Genomic DNA, 23495 nt, shown 5'->3' with positions numbered 1-23495 from the left:
ATAAACATAAGAAAAAAAGAGGATCTAGAAATTATTAGTTACTCCTACATAGGTTCTTACTGGGTTAAATGTCAATATTTCTATGTTGGATTAATTAAATAAAATGTACTTCAATTCCACCATAACGAGATTTCTATCTTGGGACTTTCCTGTGGTTCCTTACTCAAAACATTTTTTTGATTTTAGTCTAAAATCCGTTTTTTTAAACATGAAATCGTTTTTTCATTGACCGTCATTAAATACAAATCGAAACTTGTTGAATTAATGGCATTAAATTTCTCACAAGATAACGTTTTTTTTTTTCAAAATGTTTCCTATTAATTGTAATACATTAATTTTACTTTAATTATAAATTTTACTCAATAGGTTTTGTTTTCCTTTCACACAAGTACGTAGATTTATAATTCTTATTTTTTTACATCTGCGCCAATTGCTTTGCTTAAGTAAATTTTATAATATCTTTGAAATGAAAACAGGACCAAATTAAACGAAAAATATAGAAATAAACATAAATAAGAAAAAAAGAGGATCTACAAATTATTAGTTACTTTTACACAGGTTCTTATAGGGTTAAATGTCTATATTTTTATGGATTCATTAAATAAAATTTACTTTAGTTCCACCATAACGAGATTTCTATGTTGGGACTTTGCTGAGGTTCCTTACGCAAAACATTTTTGAGATTTTAGTCTAAAATCCGTTTTTTTAAACATGAAATCGTATTTTCATTGACCATCATTAAATAAAAATCGAAACTTGGTGCATTAATGGCATTAAATTTCTTACAACATAACGTTTTTGTTCAAAATGTTTCCTATTACTTATAAAAATCATTAATTTTACGTTAATTATAAATTTTACTCAATAGATTTTGTTTTCCTTTCCCACAAGTACGTAGATTTATAATTCTTATTTTTTTACATCTGCGCCAATTGCTTTGCTTAAGTAAATTTTATAATATGTTAGAAATGTAAACAGGACCAAATTAAACGAAAAATATAGAAATAAACATAAACAAAAAAAAAGAGGATCTACAAATTATTAGTTACTTTTACACAGGTTCTTATAGGGTTAAATGTCTATATTTTTATGGATTCATTAAATAAAATTTACTTTAGTTCCACCATAACGAGATTTCTATGTTGGGACTTTGCTGAGGTTCCTTACGCAAAACATTTTTGTGATTTTAGTCTAAAATCCGTTTTTGTTGAAACTGATTGAGATACAAATCGAAACTTGTTTCAATAATCACATTAAATTTCTCACAAGATAACGTCTTCGTTGAAAAATTCGCACTTGTGTTTACACTGTAGCCGGTCAAAGAATAACAAATGGTAGAACCCATGATGTTTTTTAGAAATAGTGTTAGTACCTTTTACAAACCTGCCCGAAGGATGAAATAATTAATTTTTAATCCGTTACAGTTCGCGGTCCGTTTGACAAATTAAACATTTTTCAATTAATTAATATTTATGAAAGTTATTGGTCGAGATAAAAAAGTCATCGTCACAAGTTGAACTAGTTTATCTTATTTTATTATCAATATGTTATTTAACATCGAAGCAAGAAAAGGATGCCCATAAAGGAATTGCCACGGACTTGGCTTCTTGATATCTTATGACGTAGGTGCATGAGCAAGTGAAAACTGCCGATCATCATTCTAACGAAAACTAGTGAATTTATAAATCATATTTTATATCAGAATAAAACTAAATTATCATATTAACGGACTAAAGCAAATTATGGATTTTTTATAATAATCTCACGCTATATGCAAATATCATATTGATCCGAGCTGATGAAAAATGCGATTTTTATTGAGAGAGAATCGGATTTTTGAATACTACTTTTCATTATAGGTAAATCGTATTGGTGTGTTTAGTTAAATGGTTTTAGGATGAGGCAGACCTTTATATATATTTTTTTTAATTTACTGTAAATAATTTGACCCAAACCGAGCTCGTCCTTGCTTTAAATAATTTCCTTGTCGGAAATGATTAAACCAAGTTCGGCCCGGTCAAAGTTAAGCCCTAAACCACACCGGGAAACTTTTGTCCGAAACTGGCAAAACCCGATTCAGCTGCAGGGGCGAGAAATTATTCCTTCCGCTTTGTTGTTCCGGTTGCCAGGAAGAAAAGAAAAGCTGAAAAGTTCTCACTAAGCAGAGTTTAAATCGATATTGTTCCGCTGAGAAAATTGCTGTCGCTAGATAACACTTTTTTTAAATGAAGTCCAAAAAATATTCATAGAAGAATACTTACGAAGTTTTTTTAAAAATAATATACAACATTTTAATAAAATCGTTATTTGAAAGTATTATATTTTTAAAAAAATTAATTTTCTTTAACTTACGATTACAACAAAGAAAAAATGTTACTGCCAACCTGTCAACGGGAAGACGTTTGGCATTCCACGTCACATAGACAGATTTTTTTTCTGGTTGTATTTCAGACAATATTTTCTCCCTCTTTACAACTCTCAAATAAATGTTGTCATCTCCAACAGAAAAATGTGTTTAATTTACGCTCTGTTTAATTATCATTAAAATGCAATGAAGGTTTATTCGTCGGTAGGACGTATTTATGTTTATATTGCAAAATGTCATTTTATGACGTTGCTTCATAAGCAATTGAAAACTGCTGATCGTTATCAAACTGAACGACTTAGAATAATTTCCCAAGTTGTAGAAAGACAAAACAAGATTTTAAGAAAAATTGTAGAAGCTTTGAAAAGAAATTGCTTTCGCTAGATAACACTTCTTTTTATTAAGTCCAAAAAATATTCATAGAAGAATAGTTACGAAATTTTTTAAATATTATACGACATTTTAATAAAATCGTTATTTGCGAGTATTATATTTTTAAACAAATTAATTTTATTTAACTTACGATTAAACAAAGAAAAAATGTTACTGCAAACCTGTCAACGGGAAGACAGTCTTTGGCACATAGACAGATTTTTTTCTGGTTGTATTTCAGACAATATTTTCTCCCACTTTACAAACTCTCTAATAAATGTTGTCATCTCCAACAGAAAAATGTGTTTAATTTACGCTCTGTTTCATTATCATTAAAATGCAATGAAGGTTTATTCGTCGTTAGGACGTATTTATGTTTATATTGCAAACAATGTCATTTCATGACGTTGCTACATAAGCAATTGAAAACTGCTGATCATTATCAAACTAAACGACTTAGAATAATTTCCCATGTTGTAAAAAGACAAAACAAGATTTGAAGAAAAATTGTAGAAGCTTTATTTCATTTTCCCTTTGATAAGGGGGGAAAAGAGGAAGAGGGCCTGGGAAACCTTCCTTCCTCGTGATTAGAAACGGCGGATCCAAAGTAATTACGCCATTATCCGACCTAATATCTTGATAGTCAACAGGCACGACCGGACCATTAATTACAGGTCCAAAGAATTCTTTGTTTCTCTTCGTTCGTTCGTCGGTACAAAAGGTGCAAGGGTACAGAACTTCAACATTCATTAGAGGCAAGGTTGGCAGGGTCTTTTCAACCTTTGAAGAAATATCTCTGACTAACAAAGTTAATTAAGAAAAGATGTTACAGGCATTAATTCAATCACTTTTAGACGTTGTTTAAATCTACAAATATTTTAAGGGCAATGTAACAAATTTAATTAAAACCGATTTTATTTTGGATTACGTCTTTGCATTGAAAATACAATTTCTTCGAGCAATGTACAAGTCAAGTTTAATAATAGAGTTAAATTTTCAAAGTACAAAATTGATAAACGGTTGTCAAATCGACCATTCCACCACTCATCTAGATACAACAACTGTTATCATTCAATAAACTGGCATCTTTATTTTAAGTTGATAAGACAAGTAGGTTACTGATATATTTTGTACAAAGTAAGAGAATCTTTCTTACTAGTTTCTTCGTAATTATGGAATTTTAAAATTTCAAAAATAAAAAGTTCTTGGGTTAATTTCTATAAATCGTGGCTGAGGGCTATCTTAGATTGTTAAAGGTTAAAGTCATATAAATTTTCCATCGATATAAAGCGCTTTCCACCCTGACAGAAATATGTTTTTCAAAATAAAAATTGGCCAAATAGGGAAAAGAACTTGATCGATGGGAGAAAATCGAGTTTGCGCTTTCCTTTTTGGAATTAATTTGATACTTTTTTTTTTCTTTCCTCCGTCCAACTGTCTGAATCCGACGATCTCCAGCCTTTTCAAGCTGAGATTTCGAATGTAAGTTAATCCGGGTTGGTTGTCACCAGCTTGACAGCCGATGCGTTTATACCAGCAGTATCAATAGATAGAGTTGTCCTTTAGCCTTGTAATGATAAAGCTCTAGATAATATAATCGTAACATTCGCGCCAGTAAATACATTCATATAAGGTTTAGCCTTTAAAATGATATTTACATTTAAATTAAATGAGGTTTTTAGTTGAGATAAAAAAGCCACTGTCACGAGCGGGATTGGAACCCACGATCTTCGGCTAGATACGACGCTGCTCTACCACTTGAGCTATCGTGACTTCGATCCACTCGGACACTAACTTCCCATCTCAACCCCACCTTTTGAATTTTTTCTACTTTTTGCCATTTTTCAAATGTCGTGTAATCTATTTGATCTTCGGCGACAAATGAAATGGCCACGGAGAGCATTAGTGACAGTATACTTCATGTTAACTTATTAAATTCACTATTTTTCCAATTAATGTATTTCAATTAATTAGGGTTTTTAATTGAGATAAAAAAGTCAGTGTCACGAGCGGAAGGAAAAATGGCAAAAAGGAGGGAAAATTCAAAAGGTGGGGTTGAGATGGGAAGTTAGTGTCCGAGTGGATCGAGGTCAAGATAGCTCAAGTGATAGAGCAGCGGCGTATCTAGCCGAAGATCGTGGGTTCGAATCCCGCTCGTGACACTGACTTTTTTTCTCTACTAAAAACTTTAATTAATTGAAAGATATTAATTGGTCAAGCGATCCACGAGAACTAATGAATTTACTTTTAAAATTAAAGAGCACCAAATTTGAACTAGTTTATCTTATTTTATTATCAATGTGTAATTTAACATCGAAGGAGGAAGAGGTTGCCAAAAAAGGAATTGCCACGGAATTGGCTTCTAGATATCTTACAACGTAGATGCATGAGCAAGTGAAAACTGCCGATCATTATTCTACTACAATGTCTTAAAATAATTTACTAAATCGTAAAAATACACAGATCTAACACATTAAGAAATTTAAAAAAATCAAAACTATTCATTTCAAGCAGGATCTAGTCAAGATGTTAAATGAAATAACATAGGTTTTTGTTTTTCATTAACAAAAACAGCACACTTTCAGGATTTAATCCAGACTAGAGATTAACCAAAAACTCAGCATTGTAGGTTGCATCCATCAAGGAAATTGTAGAAGCTTATTATGAAATTGATACAAACGGAAGTCGTCTGAATGTTTGATAGGATTGGCGTTATATGTAAGATAAGCAAAAAAGTCACCCCGAAAGCTTGGTTTAGAAAATGCCTCACAACAAGCCAACTTAAACTTAAAAAACTGTACAGACAGCAGATAGCTTTGAAAAAACTAATGATTAATGATTTAACGATAATAATGGTTCAAATCGTCATCAACTATGCCGAATAATAAAAGAAAGACTGGAGGTTTTTTGAAATATTCAAGGATGGACAATAGAAATGGGTGAAGGGATTCTTCAGCAAAGGAAGTTAACTTAATTGACTTAACTTACCCATTGAATTAGACGGAACATTAAGGCCACTAATTGAAGTTTAGCACTATGAGAAGTATGTTAAAATTGTCTTTGAGGAGGACACTAAACTGTTTTCTCTTCAAACCATGTAAAATAGGTAGGTAAAATAGATGCCAACAGCTTAAAAATTATGATGATGCTAATTAATCATTGTATCATAGGATAAAAACAATATAAAGAATGTTTCCCCTAACAATTAACATATATAAATTCATTCACACTTTTAGTTAGTCACTGGAGTTTCGATATTACGCCAATGGTTTACCCGACCTCGATCCACTAAGGCACTAACTTCCCATCTCAACCCCATCTTTTGAATTTCCCCTCCTTTTTGCCATTTGACAAATGTCGTGGAATTTATTTGATTCTCGGCGAAAAATGGCAAAAAGTAGGGAAAATTCAAAAGGTGGGGTTGAGATCGAAGTTAGTGTCCAAGAGGATCGAGGTCACGATGGCTCAAGTGGTAGAGCAACGGCGTATCTTGCAGAAGATCGTGGGTTCGAATCCCGCTTGTGGCACCGACTTTTTTATCTCGACTAAAAACCTTAATTAATTATAATACGTAACCATTTTGTGTCCGAGCGACTTAGGAAACACTTTCAATATTTTTCGATTTAGTATCACCAAAAAAAGTTTCATTGAAATTTATGATCCCACGTCACTAGCTAATTAATTTGAACTTGAATTTCTGTGGGTATTACTATTTAAGGTATGGCTCATTACTTCTTATGGAAAACCGGTATTCTGCTTATAATGAAATAATTAATTCATGCATAGACAACTCTTCCATTTAGTCCAGGAAAATAGTACTAACCGTCCGGTCTCCCACGTATTTGACCCTGCAGTGCAATATCGCCGACTGACCGACGACTGCTGTGACATTCCTGGGTGAGATGTCGTCGAAAAAGGGTCTATGAACTGGACTCGGCGGCTTGGAGTCTCTGAATCCCCTGGGATTGCCGCCGAGGGTGCGAAGTCCTCCTCTTGCATCTCCGACATCTACGATCTCGGCAGGTTCCGTCACACCTGAAAAATTAACCATTATTTAGAAACGTAAATTTTGATATATCCTGATAATGCGTATAGGCTTTAACTGGAATTCGTTATAATAATTTAATATTAGGACGAATACGAAAAAAAAATTCAATTTCTGGAATCTGTATGAATCCTCGGATTTATATGAAAGGCACATAATCCAGCTGATTGATTCTTAGAAAGGATCAGATTATTTTAATTATTAATTAGAAGTAATTAAATTGGACGTTGGTTGCGGTAAGGCACGGGACGAGGCAGGTGGGCTTGCGGTTTAGGGAGCTTTCCTAATTAAATACGCCCGGAACGGGTGAAAGGATTTCCGAAGGAAAATTCTGTTAGAAACCAGACTGTTGTACAAACCTGTATCTATAGGAAAACCTACCTAATTAAAGATTTTATCTACGAGATTGTTTATACACAAATCATGAAAACTAAGAAAAGATAAAAATAAAATTTAAATCTTGAAAGGGGATTGAAATGGGAGGAGGTTGAGTGTTTTTTTAATTAAAAAAGTATTATATTTTTAAATATAGCGTTCCTCCGCAATACTTGTGATGAGTAGCTAGATACTTTTACTACAAAAACCTCGCTTATTCTGTAATATTGCTACTCATAACACTGTCAAAATTTATGTCTTCAATTTTAATGTTATTACATTATAGTTAATTCAAACGAATTTTTTAAATTTAAGTGAGGTTTTAAGAAATAGAAATCATTGCATTTTTTAAAATCATATAACGAAGGTCTGAAATTTTATAATTTTTGGTATGGATTTCTTTTTAAAAATATGTTTCTTTCCAGATTTTGACATATAAATGTTCTTCATCCAACTATTTTACCCGGCTGCAAATTAGTAAACGCTTGAGCCTAAGCTGCCCAAGGAAAAAATGAAATAAAAACAAAATAATTCATATCTGCAAAACGTTTTTCATTCTTTTCATTCCTGCCAACTCACAGGGCATTCCTTGGCCCAGATACATTCCCGTCGTTAAAATTCCCAACTCTGAAATTCAGTCGGGTTGAAAAGCTGGGTCCGGTGGATATTTGAAAGAATAATTGCTTAAGGGTTGCCTGGGGTGGAAAAGTCTTATGATATAAAAGACGTGCGTCACATTTCAACTGGAAGACAGGCCATGGACGACAATTATTACATCTCACACAAAGGACAATCAATTAAGGACTTTCTCTTTATAAAGCTCTTTGACGCTTTCTTCCAACTGAGCCAACTTGGAAAAAGTTTACCAGAAGCCGCAAAAACCAGTAACTGCTCTGTAATTGTCAGTGAAATTCCGCATTAAATTATTATCCTCTTTTATATATTTCAACGTTTCACACACGGTTCAATTGTTTGATTTAATTCCCTAATTTGCGTGGTCTAGCTTGACTATTTAATATCTATCAATTTATTAACGTTTTTAGTTGAAATAAAAATTCAGTGTCACGAGCGGGATTCGAACCCAGAACCTTCGGCTAAATACGCCGCTGCTCTACTACTTGAGCTATCATCACTTCGTTCCACTCGGACACTAACTCCCCATTTCAACCATACCTTTTGAATTTCCTCTAATTTTTATCATTTTTGTATTTTTTTCCTTTTTTGGTAAATGCAAATTTTGTTTTTGAGCGGTTTGTTTTAACTCCCCGTTGTGAACTGGGCTAAAAGTTAAAACTGATACTAAAATTGTTGTGAAATTAAAAAATAAGCAATTAAACATATTGAACTGAAACCGGAAAAAACTCAAAATTGTAAATATTTTACGCCAAACAATGCAGAAACAATTATATAACCAAGTAACAAAATTAGGATTAAATAACTTTTTTTACCGCCATAATTCATGCCATCATCCACGCCTTTCCTGTGTCAGCCCACAGTTTAAAAGGCTTACAAAAATTTTGTAAATTTGATAAAAACAATATGCTCTAAATTCAGTTTATTCCAGTAACTGGACGCCAAAATATTACAACATATCTTGTGTGGAATTCTTAAAGAATGGGAAATTTTATGGACGTACACGTGTTAGATTGTGTATATATAAGGGTTTTCTAACAAGAAGTTTTTTTTTGTAAAGGAAACAAATATTTCAAATAAGAGTTGTAGATTCACTATTTTTCACGGTCAAAATTTACAAAATACATTTGCTATGGCATTAAAACATAAATCACTATGCCTATAATACTTTTATTGCAAACCTTATTTTACCATTTGTTTAATGTGAAATGTGAAATTAGTAGTACGAAATAAATAAGTAACGAGTAGCTAAGCTTTAACCATACAATCATCAAAGGCTAATAAATCATATTAGGCCAACTCTCTACCAAAGACAAAGTACATTCTTAAAAGATGGGCAAAAAAATGAGCTTTTCTTATTAATTCCCTACTTTTCGTGGTCCGCTTGACTAATTAATATCTTTCAATAAATTAAGGTTTTCGGTTGAGATAAGAAAGTCAGTGTCACGAGCAGGATTCGAACCCACAACTTTCGACTAGATACGCCGCTATTCTACCACTTGAGCTATCGTGAATTCGATCCATTCAGACACTAACTTCCCATCTCAACCCCACCTTTTGAATTTTTCCTCCTTTTTGCCATTTTTCAAATGTCGTGTTATCTATTTGATTCTCGGCGATAAACGAAATGTCCACGGAGAGCTTTAGTGAAGTATACTTCATTTTGCTTGTTTTTATTTTTTTTATTTTTTTTTACTGGGGCTTCCGACACCTGGGTCATTTCAGCCCCAAGCTAAGTCAAGTCAATATTCTAATTACACTTCTATTTACAAACACTACATTCATACAGATAAATACATTCATACACATAAATACATCCATACAATACATTCATTCCGTTTGGTCGGTAGAGTACTTGATATTCCTCCACCGACCTATACTCGAACTAAACTAGATTGGGGTCGATGGAGTACTTTTATAAATATTCCGCCATCGACCCCGAACACATACTCATACGCTCTCAACGTTCGAGGGGCGATGATGATGTTATATTTCACCCTCACCCCTCGCCATTCACGCTAATAAATACATGCACTCAGACAAACATATAGACACACAACACATGAGACATACTATATACAATAAAAAAAACCAATTTCCCGTAAAAATCGGAACAGGCGACCCTGAAACTCGCTGCAGTGCTCGAGTACCTTCTTCAGATTGGATGGCATGCCTACGCGCTCCTTGTAGGGAGCCAAGGCATGGCATGTTTCCAGTATGTGGGACACATCGAGCAACCTTTCTCTGCATAAGGGACACCTGCGCGGGCTTTGGCCCAAGAGCAGGTGGCCGTGTGTCAACCGTTTATGGCCTATTCTTAATCGCGTTAGGACGATTCCTTGTCTCCGGCTCAGACTCTCTGGGGGCCATCTACGAATCGTACTCCTGACGCGCAAAAGCCTCTCGGACGACCCGGCCCACTGACATTTTGCTTATTACATTTGATTAGGTATCGTGGTCCGCTTGACCAAATAAATTCTTTTTAATTAATTAAGGTTTTGGTCGAGATAAAAATAGATCACAGATAATCAAATAGATTACACGACATTAGAAATATAGCAACACGGACGTAAAATTTTAAAAAAGTTGGGTTGAGATGGGGAGTAAGTATCCGAGTCGATCGAAGTCACGATAGCTCAAGTGGTAGAGTAGCGGCGTATCTTGCCGAAGGTCATGGGTTCGAATCATGCTCGTGACATTGACGTTTTTATCTTAACCAAAAACCTTAAATAATTGTACGAGTTTCTAGGTTCAGCTCTGTTTGTCATTATGTCTTTTTTTAATAGATAATGAAACTGAGTGGGTAATTTTTCTTGAAATGTTCCAAATCATGAAATTCTCAATTTTTAAAAATATTCGTCATATTTCGTACCGATTACGTTATTAAAACCTGGTTTTTCCTTTATAAAAAGTGCAGACAATTCGGCTTATCCTTATTTTGCCGCTTTTCTTTTCTCTAAGAAGTAGAAGGAATATTCGGGTTTTTACTCAATTAAATGTAAGCTCGGGAATTTTAAATAATAATATGAAAACATAGGGCATTAAGGTGGCTCTTAATTTATTAAAACCATGAAGAAAGCTTTTAGACCGGCTCTTTCCCTCCGAACTCAGCCCATTAACCTGATTGAACGTGATAAACTGGAGTCACTTAAAAGTAATTTTCCTTGCTTTCAGCAAACGAAAGCTACACTTCTACATTACAGTGTTAATTATTTAAATGTTAGATAGACAATGTGAATAAAACCTATAAACAATTTTCGTGAAATTCTCCACAGACGAGGTGATAAAAGCTTGTACATCGTATTAACATAAAAATTAATTGATATCAACTATTGTTGTCAATACAATAAAAATTTTCAGATCAACAAAAAATAACTCATCAAGGTCTACTTATTTTATTTCTAAACCGATTTTAACAAATATTGATTTACCTTTTCAATGCAACTGATAATTCCGTTTAATCATACTAGAAAAAAATCATAAATTACATTTTAAGATTGTAACCATTCGGATGTATTAGTTAATAAATGCCCAAATGATCAAGGAAATTCCGCATGGGTTGATAGCAGAGTGAAACTGATCGGATTTACTTCATGCATGATCGACAAAAGGGATGAACGATTCCACTGCCCACTCCACCTGGTGATGATTGTTGCTGCCAGTGCTATGGATACAAACCATTTATCAGCGGATCTCCCTTGACCCACGTGTCAATTTATTCGACGGTAGACGCGCAATCCCCTGACGCAAAGCCAATTTGACCATCTTTCCCACCGCCTCATTCCGCCCATATCCGGTTCTTTTTGGCTATGTGCCTTTGAGCGGGATATCATCTTCCATCCCATACAAATCGAAAATGAGTAACTAATCTAAAATACTTTTCCAAACAATTAATAAAATTTTTTATAAAGTATTTGGTGATATGGAATGTTGACAAATAGTTTTTTTTCCTTTTGTTTGACTTTAAAAGATTTGAGGACAATTTTTTGAAAAATCATACACAGACAAACAAAAAAGAACTAAAATATAATTATATTTCATCCAATTTATTTGAGAAAATTTTAAAAGTTATATTTTTATTAAAAGGAAATCATATAACGGTGAACCGTTAGAATCTACTTTTGTAACAGGACATAAACAAAGTCATTAGAGTTATGAGAATGGTTGAAATTTTATATTTCTTAGTCAGGCCCCAATATAGTTTGATATTCTACTTTACTATCTTCTGAAAAATATAAAATAACATAATTAAAAAACATATTAAAAATGGTGTGGCTACAGACACAGGATTACCGGTTTTAATAATTTTTTTATGATAATAAGTAGGATCATTTTACAGTGTTATGCTAGCATTCTTTGGAATGAACCGAGAAAAGCAAATATTTAAAAAATGTTTATATATAAATTTCTGACTTTGTTTTGCAATCATATCAAGGTTTTTATATATCAGTCGACTTGTTTGATTTTTTAACCAAGGATAAGAAAATAATAGGGGGAATCATTCAAAACGAAGTAATGGGTAAAACGGTTAAAAACAAAACACATAAAAACGCCCATAAAAATTATTTTTGTAGGATTTCATTTAAGGCTACTTTTGAATATCCTTAAATAAAAATTGTCATCCAAATGTTAAAAAATAAACATTTTTTAGATAGACTATTTGGCGGTCGTTGGGTGCGGTCTGGTTTGACGTAGGTTTCAGAAAAGCATTTTATTTATCATGCCAACGTTTCGATCTTTATTGAGATCATCTTCACGGTTCAAAGTATTTGTTTCCGGTGTAGATGTGTCATTGTTGTGTCGTGTTGAGAGTGCCCTTCTTCCATTTATTCCCTTCGTCATTCTTGGGCAAAGCGAACACTTTGAGCCCTGAAGATGATCTCAATAAAGATCGAAACGTTGGCACGATAAAGAAAATATTTTTCTGAAACCTACATCGCACCAGACCGCACCTCTCGATCCCCAAATAATCATTAACTAACGGTCACTAAACACCACACATTTTTTAGATAGATTCGTACTTGTAATTTATTTTTCTCTTCGTTGTTCCATTTAAAAATTTATAACACAACTCTTGTATTTTTGCCAATGAGTAATGACATACACGTTTAAAAGCTGCATTATTTTCTTTTTTCTTTTCTTTTTTGGTTTTATATACACATTTTGTCTTAGAGAGAGAGAAAGAGAGAAAGAGAGAGAGAGAGAGAGAGAGAGAGAGAGAGAGAGTGTATGTATCATCAACATTTCGTTTATGCATTTTATTATAAGTGAACAATTTAGATGAAATCAACAAAAACATCGCAAAGTTTTCCTTTCTTTTTTGTTATAATTTATGTACTGTGGCGTTGAGTCATTTAAGGTGGTTAAAATAATTCTCGAACCTGCTAGAGTACGTAGTTCATCGATGATGTAGTGGCTAAGTATCACCATATTTTTCATATTACAAAATATGGTACGCATTGGCAGGCGAAGATTTGGAGAATTTTTTTAATTAGCCAAAAATAATTTTTCGTTGTTAGGGGTAGGAAAAACGAATGTCGACGTCGTTTCTAGTTGAAAAATGTGATAACTTACTTTGTTACGACGCTTATAATTCATTCGCAAATAAAACAGAACCGAAGGTATAAACTAAAGGTTCGTAGAAGTTTTGTTGAATTCAACCTTTTTTTTCTCAACTGGAATAACCTAAAATCCGAACCTTTTTGATCCCGACCGAAAGAAGAAAGCTCGGTCTTTATGATGGCTGGAGTAATGAAATAATTTAGGTAAAACCCAATATATATATTACACAGGGCGGGCGACCAGGACCCGAGGGGTTGAAAGCCTGAGTAGGCCCGTACCCCATCCCTAGAAGGTCCGGGACCTGGTCGGCTCACGAGTCCTGTATAAACCTATTGGACCTATTCACAAACCCCAGGATTGTGGACCATTTTATCCTGGGGAGTGTTTTGGGTATGTCCTCTCCTTCGAAAGTATTAAATCTTTCCCTAGCATACCTATCGCATTCTGCGAGGTAGTGTCGGGCCGTTTCTTCTTTTGTTTCGCAGAAGCGGCAGAAGGGGTCTAGTAGAGTACCCATTATGAAGAGGTGTCTTCTCAAGGGGCAATGGCCCGTTAGGATACCTATCAGCCTCCTTATTCCCCTCCTAGAGTTAGAGAATAGCCATTTCGATTCTTTAGGTTTGATTTCCTTCAGAAACTCCTTCGATTGTCTGCATCCTGGGGACATATTCCATTCCTTAAGGAATTGTTTCATGCCCCAGCTACCTATACTCTCTTTTGCTGTGCTTAAAGAGTGGGGTAATACCGGTTGTGGTCCGACGAACTCAGTATTTGAACCTTCCTTGGCCAGGCTGTCCGCCTCCTCATTGCCATAGTGCCCCTTATGAGCAGGTATCCATACGAGGGTTACCCTATTCTCATACCTGGTGATAGTCCTATTAATGAGTTCAACGGTTTCCTCTACCAGTCTAGATGTTGATAGTTCTTTTTGTAATGATTTTAGACTGGCCTGACTGTCGGAAAAAATTTTAATATCTTTTCCCTTAATCTTGTTATCCATCAGTGTTCTACAGCAGACATTAATGGCCCAGACCTCTGCCTGAAAGACCGAGGTGTTATTACCAAGAGGATAGGAGATGCTGATCCCTAATTTAGGTATGTGTATTCCAGCACCACTTCCCTTATCCTTAATGAGTGAGCCATCGGTGAAGCAATCTAGACTACGATGGTCATCATCAGACCTATAGTTATAGTCACAGGGAGTGACTACCTGAAAGTACTTTTTCCCTAAAGGTGTTTTCACCTTTTTATCGCTTACACCCAGTAGTTGGTTGTTGACCTTACTCAATAAATGTAAAATTTTCGAGTGTCCTATATTATTTCCCTTATGGTTCCAGCTGCCTTCACTAATTAATCTATAGCAGCTGGTTAGTGCTTTAACCTTGACCTCAATGTGTAGAGGTGTGGTGTTTGTTATCACTTCCAAAGCTAGGGTTGGTGTAGTGGGAAAAGCTCCCGTCATCATCATACAACCTAGTCTTTGGAATGACCTTAGCTTGTTAATAGCCCCTTTGTTTTCTAGCCCATTCCACCAAACTAGGGCTGCAAATAGAAATCTTGGTAGTATGATCGCGGTGTATATCCATTTGGCCACCCATGGTTTAATACCCCATGTTCTACCAACGATGGATATAGTGCCTTTCCTATGTATGTTTTTAATGTGGCCTTTCCAATCAAGTTTCCTATCTAGCGTTATCCCTAGGAACTTGATTGTATCCTTTAATTTTAATTCAATGCCCTGACATTTTGGGTTTTTAAAATTACCTATTGATCTTCTCCTGCTGAACATTATCAGTTCCAGTTTAGCAGGATTTATCAAAAGACCTTTGTCGCAGGTAAAACCCAAAAGTATTGTCAATTTTGAAGTGGTTATGGATTTTTAATGGCGAAAAAATAAAATCGCCCCGGAAAATCATACTAATAAATTTCTATTCGTTTTTATTTGAAAATTCGTAATAAAGAATTTTAAATGGTGCTTTACATTAACTTAATTTGTTAACTAATATTTTTTTACTTTATTACGTACGTTTTCGGTTTATCTAAATTTTTATACATTTTATCTAATTTTATACTATCTACCATCTATTTTAGTTTTGACGTCTATAAAAGCTCACATTAATGGTATCTTGTTTTATTGTTATTTAATGTTACTTAGTAATTATCTTATTTTTCCTTTTCATAGTATCCTAAATTATACAGAGAGTCATACAAGTTGAGATGAAAAGTTTCTGTCATGAGCGGAACATGAACTCAATCCATCGTGATGTTCGTTCGGTCCCCTGAGATACCAACTCACCTTTTCGACCCACAACAATTTTCAAATTCATCATTTACATCATTCATCATACTGTGCAAAATCGAAAGCTAAAAATTTTTAAAACAATTTTAGATGCTTCTATTTTTACTAGATGACAAAACCACTAAACAACATGAATATCCCTCGTCCATGAAGGAATCGAATAATGCATTCGGATATTCCATAAAAACCGACTAATCGAAAAACTCGCAATCTGTATTCCCTTGCCCCAGGCGTACGCTGGCATAGAGATGTACTATTCAGTGACAATGAAAGTGAGAGAGAGTGAAATAACAATCTGCATTTTTAAGTTGAATGAATTACCGTGTTTCTTCTTTCCCCTAGGTGGAGTTGTTGGAATAAACCAAAACATCCTTTTTTACAATTCATTGTTAACCATAAAAATCTTTATTGAGATCATCTTCAGAGCCTGAGATTTACAAACATTGTTTACATATAACAATTACATTTTGGATGTGGAAAAGTGAATTTATACAATGCAAAATATATTTTTATATATTCAATCAAAGTATTTCTACTCAATCAAAGTTTGTCTTCTGTGTAATTGTGCCATTCTTGCGTGTCGTGTCGAGAGTGCCAGTGAGATTTTGCTATTTNACGTTGGCACGATAAAGAAAATGTTTTTCTGAAACCTACATCACACCAGACCGCATCTCACGATTTCTAAATAAATATCGATTAACTGTCACTAATCACCACACACTTATCTTATTAAATTAACTAGATTTCGTGGTTCGCTTGACCAATTAATATCTTTCAATTAATTAAGGTTTTTAGTTGTGCTAAAAGTCAGTGTCACGAGCGGGATTCGAACCCACGATGTTTGGCTTGATACTCCACTGCTCTACCACTTGAGCTATCTTGACTTCGATCCACTCGGTCACTAACTTTCAATTGCAACCCAACCTTTTTGAATTTTCCCTCCTTTTTGCCTTTTTGTTTATAATCACATTTATTTTGATCATTATTCGCCCCAATTCAGAACACAAAGATTACTTTAACAATCTATCGATTGAATTACCATTTATATAATATAATGTTAGTATTTTAGGGGCCGACAAACAGTTAAAGTCATCGCCAGCCCTCTGCTTGTTTGTCGTACTTTTTCTCGTCTTTCACTGTTATTTTCAACCTGCAGCCATGTGAGCAACTCGATCTGTTATTGACTCATATTCATTCATATATGAAATCTATGTCGATATTCTAAAATGGTAACCTCTGATTTGCACCTCAGGTTGTCAACTGCAGAATAGGTATAAAACATACAATACATAACATAACTACAAACATACAAATCTGGCCGTATTCACTCCCCCAGAGTGTTCGATATTTCACGAGCTGGATTAAACCCACTCCATTCTTGCTTATATCTAGGTTTTTTTCCCACGTTCCCCTAGAGTACTCAATATTCCTCGGGGATTTTGATCTGTAATACGAAATAAAAGAAGGATGATTCAGGATTCATTCATTTTTCTTTTTTCCACTTCCTCTTTTGTACATTTTAATTAAAAGGCACATATTAGCTTGCGCTACAATTTGTGATTCATTTATTTATTATTGAAATAATTGGTGAAGATTTATTGCTTTGATTCGACATTTTTACGTTATTATGACAAATAAACTTTGATAAAATATACGTGTAAGAAAGCCGTTTTATTTTTATAGTCGCGCTCAAAACCTCATTTCATCACTCCTGGCATGTAATAAATTCAGGATATTGTATCCTATTAAGGAATTGCCGTCGCTAAACGTGGGGGAATGCTCTGTAAATATTGTCCGAGCATAAACACCATTATGCTAATCCCTACAATTGTTAAAATGTTGACAAAGAGCGTCTTGGATGAATGCGGAGCTGTCCTGAGTGCTTTACCATCCGACTCAAAATGATGAAATTAATTTGGGATTTTCGAAAAAAAACTCGTAAGATACAGATAAAATTGAAGGATATACAATTTTATAAAGATTAAGTTTGGATAGCTTTTTATCAATTACACGCCAGACTTTCTGTTAAAAAGTTGCTTTAACAGTTTTCATCCCCCAGTTTTAATTGAGGGCTAACCCTTGACATTTAGCTCCAAGAAACGGGTCGAGTTTTATAAAACGAATTTGCTACTTCAACGTTATCACGCGCGAATTAATTTCTACCAATCCGGATTTGAATAACGCAAACGACTGTCAAAACTCTTTATGTAAAACTCCTTGCGGTCGCTTTTCGGTTCGCCTTTGAGAGGGAGCGGAAGGTGAAACTTTCATGATTACACCTCTAGTATCATAACTGTCAGAAAAGAGTAGTCCATTGTATGTTACACTAGAATCTCTCCCTTCAAGTACGCTACAGAATTAACATCAACGTATTATGTAATTTAGTGAAAAATTTACAGAAACAGAAATGCAAAGTTATTCTTTTATCAAGTCTGATTTTGTTTGTCAACAATCTGATATATATTAATAATAATATAATCCAGAAATAATTTAATAATAATATATAATTTTTAATTATAATAACCACAAAAAACACACAGGCAGTGAATAAAAGGATAAAAAAAGAGTGAGAGAGAGGGTGAGAGAAAGAAAGTGAGATGAATAAAGGCAGAGACTGTCAGAGAATCAATTTATAAAAGACAGCAATACAAAGGAAGAATTAAAAGATAAAATAGGGTAGAACGAGAAAGCGAATGAGAGAAAAGGGAGAGAAGATGGCATTAGACCATAGTTAGATTGATAAAGAAAAAAGAGGAAATCTGTTAAAGGTAGATAGAAAAAGAGAAGATAGATAGAAGAATATATATATAGCGAGAGAGGGGGAGAGAGAGAGAGAGAGAGAGAGAGAGAGAGAGAGAGAGTGAGAGAGAGTGAGAGTGAAAGAGAGAAAGAATGAAAAATAGAAAAAGAGAGGGGGAAAGAGAGATTGAGATAAACAGATCAATAGATAGATTGATAATGGATTGATAGAGAGACAGCAATACAGAGAAAGAATTAAAAGAAAAAATAGGGTAGAACGAGAAAGCGAGTGAGAGAAAAGGGAGAGAAGATGACAATAGAAAATAGTTAGATTGATAGGGAATAAAGAGGAATTCTGATAAAGGTAGATAGAAAAAGAGTAGATAGATAGAAGAATATATATATGTAGAGAGAGAGAGAGAGAGAGAGAGAGAGAGAGAGAGAGGGAGAAAAAGAGAGAGGGAAAAAGTGATTGAGATAAACAGATAAATAGATAAATGGATAATGGATTGGTAGACTGACAGGTTGAATTGATTGAAAAGAAAAAAGGGTGGAGGGAGAAATAGTGTTTGTGTGTGATAAAGACTAGGGCTGTTGAAAGGATTACAGTCACCAAAACCAAAAACAAAGATGAAAGTGTAAGATTGCCGGAAAATTTTGTTCGGTCAGCTCAAACGTTCAGGAGAAGGAAAAGCCGAAAACTGAAATGAAAATGTGGCTACAACAATACAAAATTATGGCACATAACTTTCTTGTCCGCTAAGACCCGGATGATAGAGAAGTGCATGACCAAGTATAACTTTTCGGTTTACGGCTTTTCGTTTACTTTCCATCTATTCTGCAAAAAAAATTGCCAAAGTACGAAAACCTGATAATTGTAACCAAAGAATATATTTTTGGGTTGGTGCAAAGAAAGAGAATTAAACCATTCGTTTTCAAATAGTCTTGTTATTATACATAAGTGGGAAGTTTATGGGCCGACAAACAGCTGAGGTCATCGCCGGCCCTCTGCGTGGTTTCTTGCTTTTTCTTTTCTTTCGCGCATATTTTGTTTTAAACTGCAATTATTTGATTTGAAATATATAGTACGTTGATATTGTAGAATGCTAGTCTCTCGTTTGTACCTCAAGTTGTCAAATACAGTTAAAACAAAACATACACTATATATATATATATATGTGTGTGTGTGTGTGTGTGTGTGTGTGTGTGTGTGTGTATATGTATATATACATCACCACAAACATAGATGTCTGGTCACATTTACTCCCCCAGAGTACTCGGTATTCCTCGGGGCGGGGTTATAAGCAACACCTTCCTTTCACGCTAATAACTTACTTTTAGTCTCCAGACGTCACACACTCACCCCAGAGCACTTGATATTCCTCGGGGCGTGGTTAAATCAATCCTTATTTTCATGCTAATAAATTACATTCATTCCAATAAATTAACATAATGTCAAACCCAGCCACAACACAAACACATAAAACTGTATAGATTTAAAAATCCCTATAATCCTGAGGTACCGGAACGAAAATCTGTGCCCGCTGCCGTGCCTCAAGACTACGGTGCTCGACCGTTATTCTATTCTTACATAACGGGCACCTACGCGGTTGCTTGCCGGCCAGAAGGTGCCCGTCGTTATTATTGTATGACCTATGCGTAGTCTTGTCAGTATTTCCTTTTCCCTTTTCGAACCATTCTCCGTGGTCGATCTTGTTATTCTTAAACATAATAAAAACTGATGTTTTAAATAAAAGTTATTATACTTGATAAGAATCAGATGTAGATAGCTACTACTATTTATATTTAACTGGATAGGACATGAGGTGAAAAGAGGGTAGTAAAAATAGTACGGAAACGCAAGTGTCGGTTATCATAAAATACATAACGTAAATACAAAATGGCTGCAGCACCAGAATTGAATTTGTTGATAATAAATTAATAAAAAAAATGATAGGGACAAATTAGAGTTCTAGCACTGATCAATGCAGTTTATCTAGCCTAAACTTATTCACAAACTAAAAATAAATGTAATAAGTAGTGGTCAGATAAAATTCACTTTTGAATTATTCATTCAAAAAGTTCAATTGAAATATGCTAGCAAACACTTTCTTTAATTTTTTAAATTAATTAAAGTGTTTAGTTGAGATAAAAAAGTTACTGTCACGAGCGGGATTCGAACCCAAGACCTTCGGCTAAATATGCCGCTGCTCTACCACTGGAGCTTTCGCGACTTCGATCCACTCGGACACTAACTTCCCATCTCAATCTCACCTTTTGAATTTTCCTTCCTTTTTGCCATTTTTCAACTGGTCAAGCGGACCACGAAAACCAGTAAATGGACATTCTTTAATTTTTGCATGACTGTCGGTCATCCGTTGTCTTTCTAAATAATTTCCTCATTTGGTTTTTTCGTTAATAAAAACCTAGTCTTATAAACTTTATCAAAAAACAGACGTTGCGCAGTTGTTAATTAAAAATATTAAATATATAAATTCGAAATAAATGAATAACATGGCTTTTCTAAGGAGTGGAGGGATAATTATTTTCCGTATCAATTTGATTTAATATTTACGTTAAAAATTAATTTAAAGTCCGTTGACAGGCATTCGACCAACTGTATTTTTTGCAATCAATATTTTTTCGGGATGGAGAAAACATGCAATGCAAAAATTAAAAAAGTCTTTTGTAGGGAATCTTAATGTAAAACTTGAATCAGCTACGGTTATAATACACCGGTTCGAGGTTGGAGAGCGTAGTGGATCTAACGTATTTGGCAAAAAAACTTCAGCTAATTCCAAGTCCAGGATTCGACGAGCGTGAGTTACGGCCCGTATGTCTGGTCGTCTGAGTGTTTTGTAGCTTCTCTTGCCAACAAGGTACACCGCCGGCTGCTAATGACCTCATTTCCCGGAACATTTCTAGGAAAACGGGCCAACCTCTTTGGAAGGGGTGAGGCGGTAAATGTATCAGGAGACGGGTTGTGCAATGTTTCTCTGGAACCATTCCCCTTTCGGGCGGGCTTACTTTATTAATCCTCCAGTCATCCGACTATTTACTGACATCAGACAGCGTTATTACTGTTGACTATGAGAGGTCCTCCCTACCTACTGTGCTACCCGTTACCCGGAAAATTACAGTGAATTAGCTTTCCGGTAACAAATTGCCTTCCAAGGTTTATTTGTCTACTGTCGTTTCCAATGCGATCTACTGCTTACCTAAAAATTAATACCATTATTACGAGCTTATTGTTGAAAACAAGCACAAACCTAACTTTTGTAAAATACTATTCTATTGCGAATTTTCATAATGATCCACAGATGCTTTTTTTTCTAAATAATGGATATTTTTAACGGGTGGATACGGAACACAATTCGCATAATCATATTGCCTTCATATAAAATCATTACTGGCAAAAGCTTATGCAATATGAAATCCTTAAGACTTGCTTTATGTGGTTGGTCCTTCCGAGAGTTTGCTTTGATTCTTTTGGAAGATAGAAAATCCCGAAGTATTACTTAATTTTTCTTAGCAAGGAGCTTAAATAGATTAGAACCACACGACAAATCGGTTGTGCAGGTTTAACATCCCGATGCGCCGTATTGGCGATTACTAAACGTATTAATACAAGGATCGGTGAATCGAACAAGGAATATACTTACTATATACTCTTATACGCTGATGATCCTAGCCTAGGCATAGCCATCGGAATGTGGTTAAGTATGTCATGGTATAATGTGGTTAAGGCTCGGGGCCCTGAAAAGGGGCACCTCTTGTCCTCATCCACGTCCCTCGCTCAATCCAGGTTCCTTCACTCTTTCCTGTGATCCCTCCCTACCTTGGTCACAAGGGGGGGGGGTGTCCGGCACAAAATAATGGTGCAGCCCTGAGGGCGTGGCAACCTCTCTAAAGCACAAGCTGTACTCGTGTCGGCATGGGCGGAGGGTGCCTTATCAGAGGCACATGAGGATTAGGGCACCAGATCCTGTCTGCATAGAAAGGGGAGGGTGCATAACCATCTGTACTACGGGGTAACAGAAATTTCCAAAATCTAGCCCCTGTTACACTGGGAATAGATTCGTAGTGGTGACGCCGAAGGCGGGAACTTAGAGAAGAGGATGTCTTCTACCTGTGACCTTCGCACGAAACTTGAGTATGACCACCGTTACGCTATGATTATTCTGAAAAGCCCTCGAATCCGTGAGTAGTGGCGGATGGGAACGGGTAGTGAATCGGTTGCTCCTACTCGAGTATGCTTTGCACGTACGTGTAGGCTGAGCTCGATTGGAGGTTTTACCGTCGGCGGTACTCCTCTACGGGGTGGTTAGCAATTCCACTTTAAACAAAACCGAGGCCGGAGCGGATCTGGTAGTTTCTACGCTAGAGAAGCTCCAATACTCTGGGAGGTAGAGTGGCTTTATCTAGGGAGTGCGTAGGAGACCAGGGTGTTGTATATCGGCTTAGGTAGCCATATTCGCGCGGCATACGGCCTGATGCTTAATGCACAACCGACTACTCGGTATGGGCAAGCGGGAAGCGAGGTTGTCTTGGGCCTTCGGGGCTGAGCTGCCTCTACACCAATGTTGCGGCAGTAACACCATTCTGTTGTATGTGGTGGTGCGTCAGCTCTCATCTTGAGAATCAAAACGTCCTATAAGGCCGAATAGACTAGGTGCGCACGTCCTCCTCATTGTCCTAATTAGGACGACCGAGTATACGGGAAAGCATATCACAGCCATCAGTAGAAAGCATTGTCAAAACATGCTAAATACATTGTTCATTAGGACACGGGATGGAGAATGACTAACCGCCTGGAAGTCTTTGTTATAAACAATTCGGTGCAAGGTGTGTACTATACAAAACGTTTGTTTTAAACCAGTTACAAGATGGGCATAGAAGTGGTAGCTGCGTATTTTGCTCTACACTGAAAAGAAAGAATAAGAAAAAACCATAGCAATCCTCTTTCATAATAGCTCCATATTCAGATAAATAAAAAATTTAATTTGATACAATTCAGCTCTTTAGTTTGCCATTCAATACCTTAGAAAAAAATTTATTGTAGCAAACTTTTCATATAGAAATGTGCAATATTTAACTAAGTCGAA

At 35.3% G+C, this 23495-nt stretch overlaps 1 protein-coding gene across 1 annotated transcript in view; it reads right to left on the bottom strand.

Annotated features, from left to right (window-relative positions):
• Positions 1-23495, bottom strand: part of LOC112126474 — a 552656-nt gene that overhangs the window by 76880 nt on the left and 452281 nt on the right. Inside the window, exon 3 of the mRNA XM_024225603.1 lies at positions 6561-6778. Within this exon, the coding sequence (XP_024081371.1) occupies positions 6561-6778 (218 nt within the window). The remainder of the gene's footprint in view (positions 1-6560; positions 6779-23495) is intronic.

This window comes from Cimex lectularius, unplaced genomic scaffold (genome assembly GCF_000648675.2).
Source record: "Cimex lectularius strain Harlan isolate CLEC.00 unplaced genomic scaffold, Clec_2.1 scaffold108, whole genome shotgun sequence".
Lineage (NCBI taxonomy): Eukaryota > Metazoa > Arthropoda > Insecta > Hemiptera > Cimicidae > Cimex > Cimex lectularius.
The sequence above is the reverse complement of the archived record's forward strand: the minus strand, read 5'-3'. Positions and strand labels throughout refer to the sequence as shown.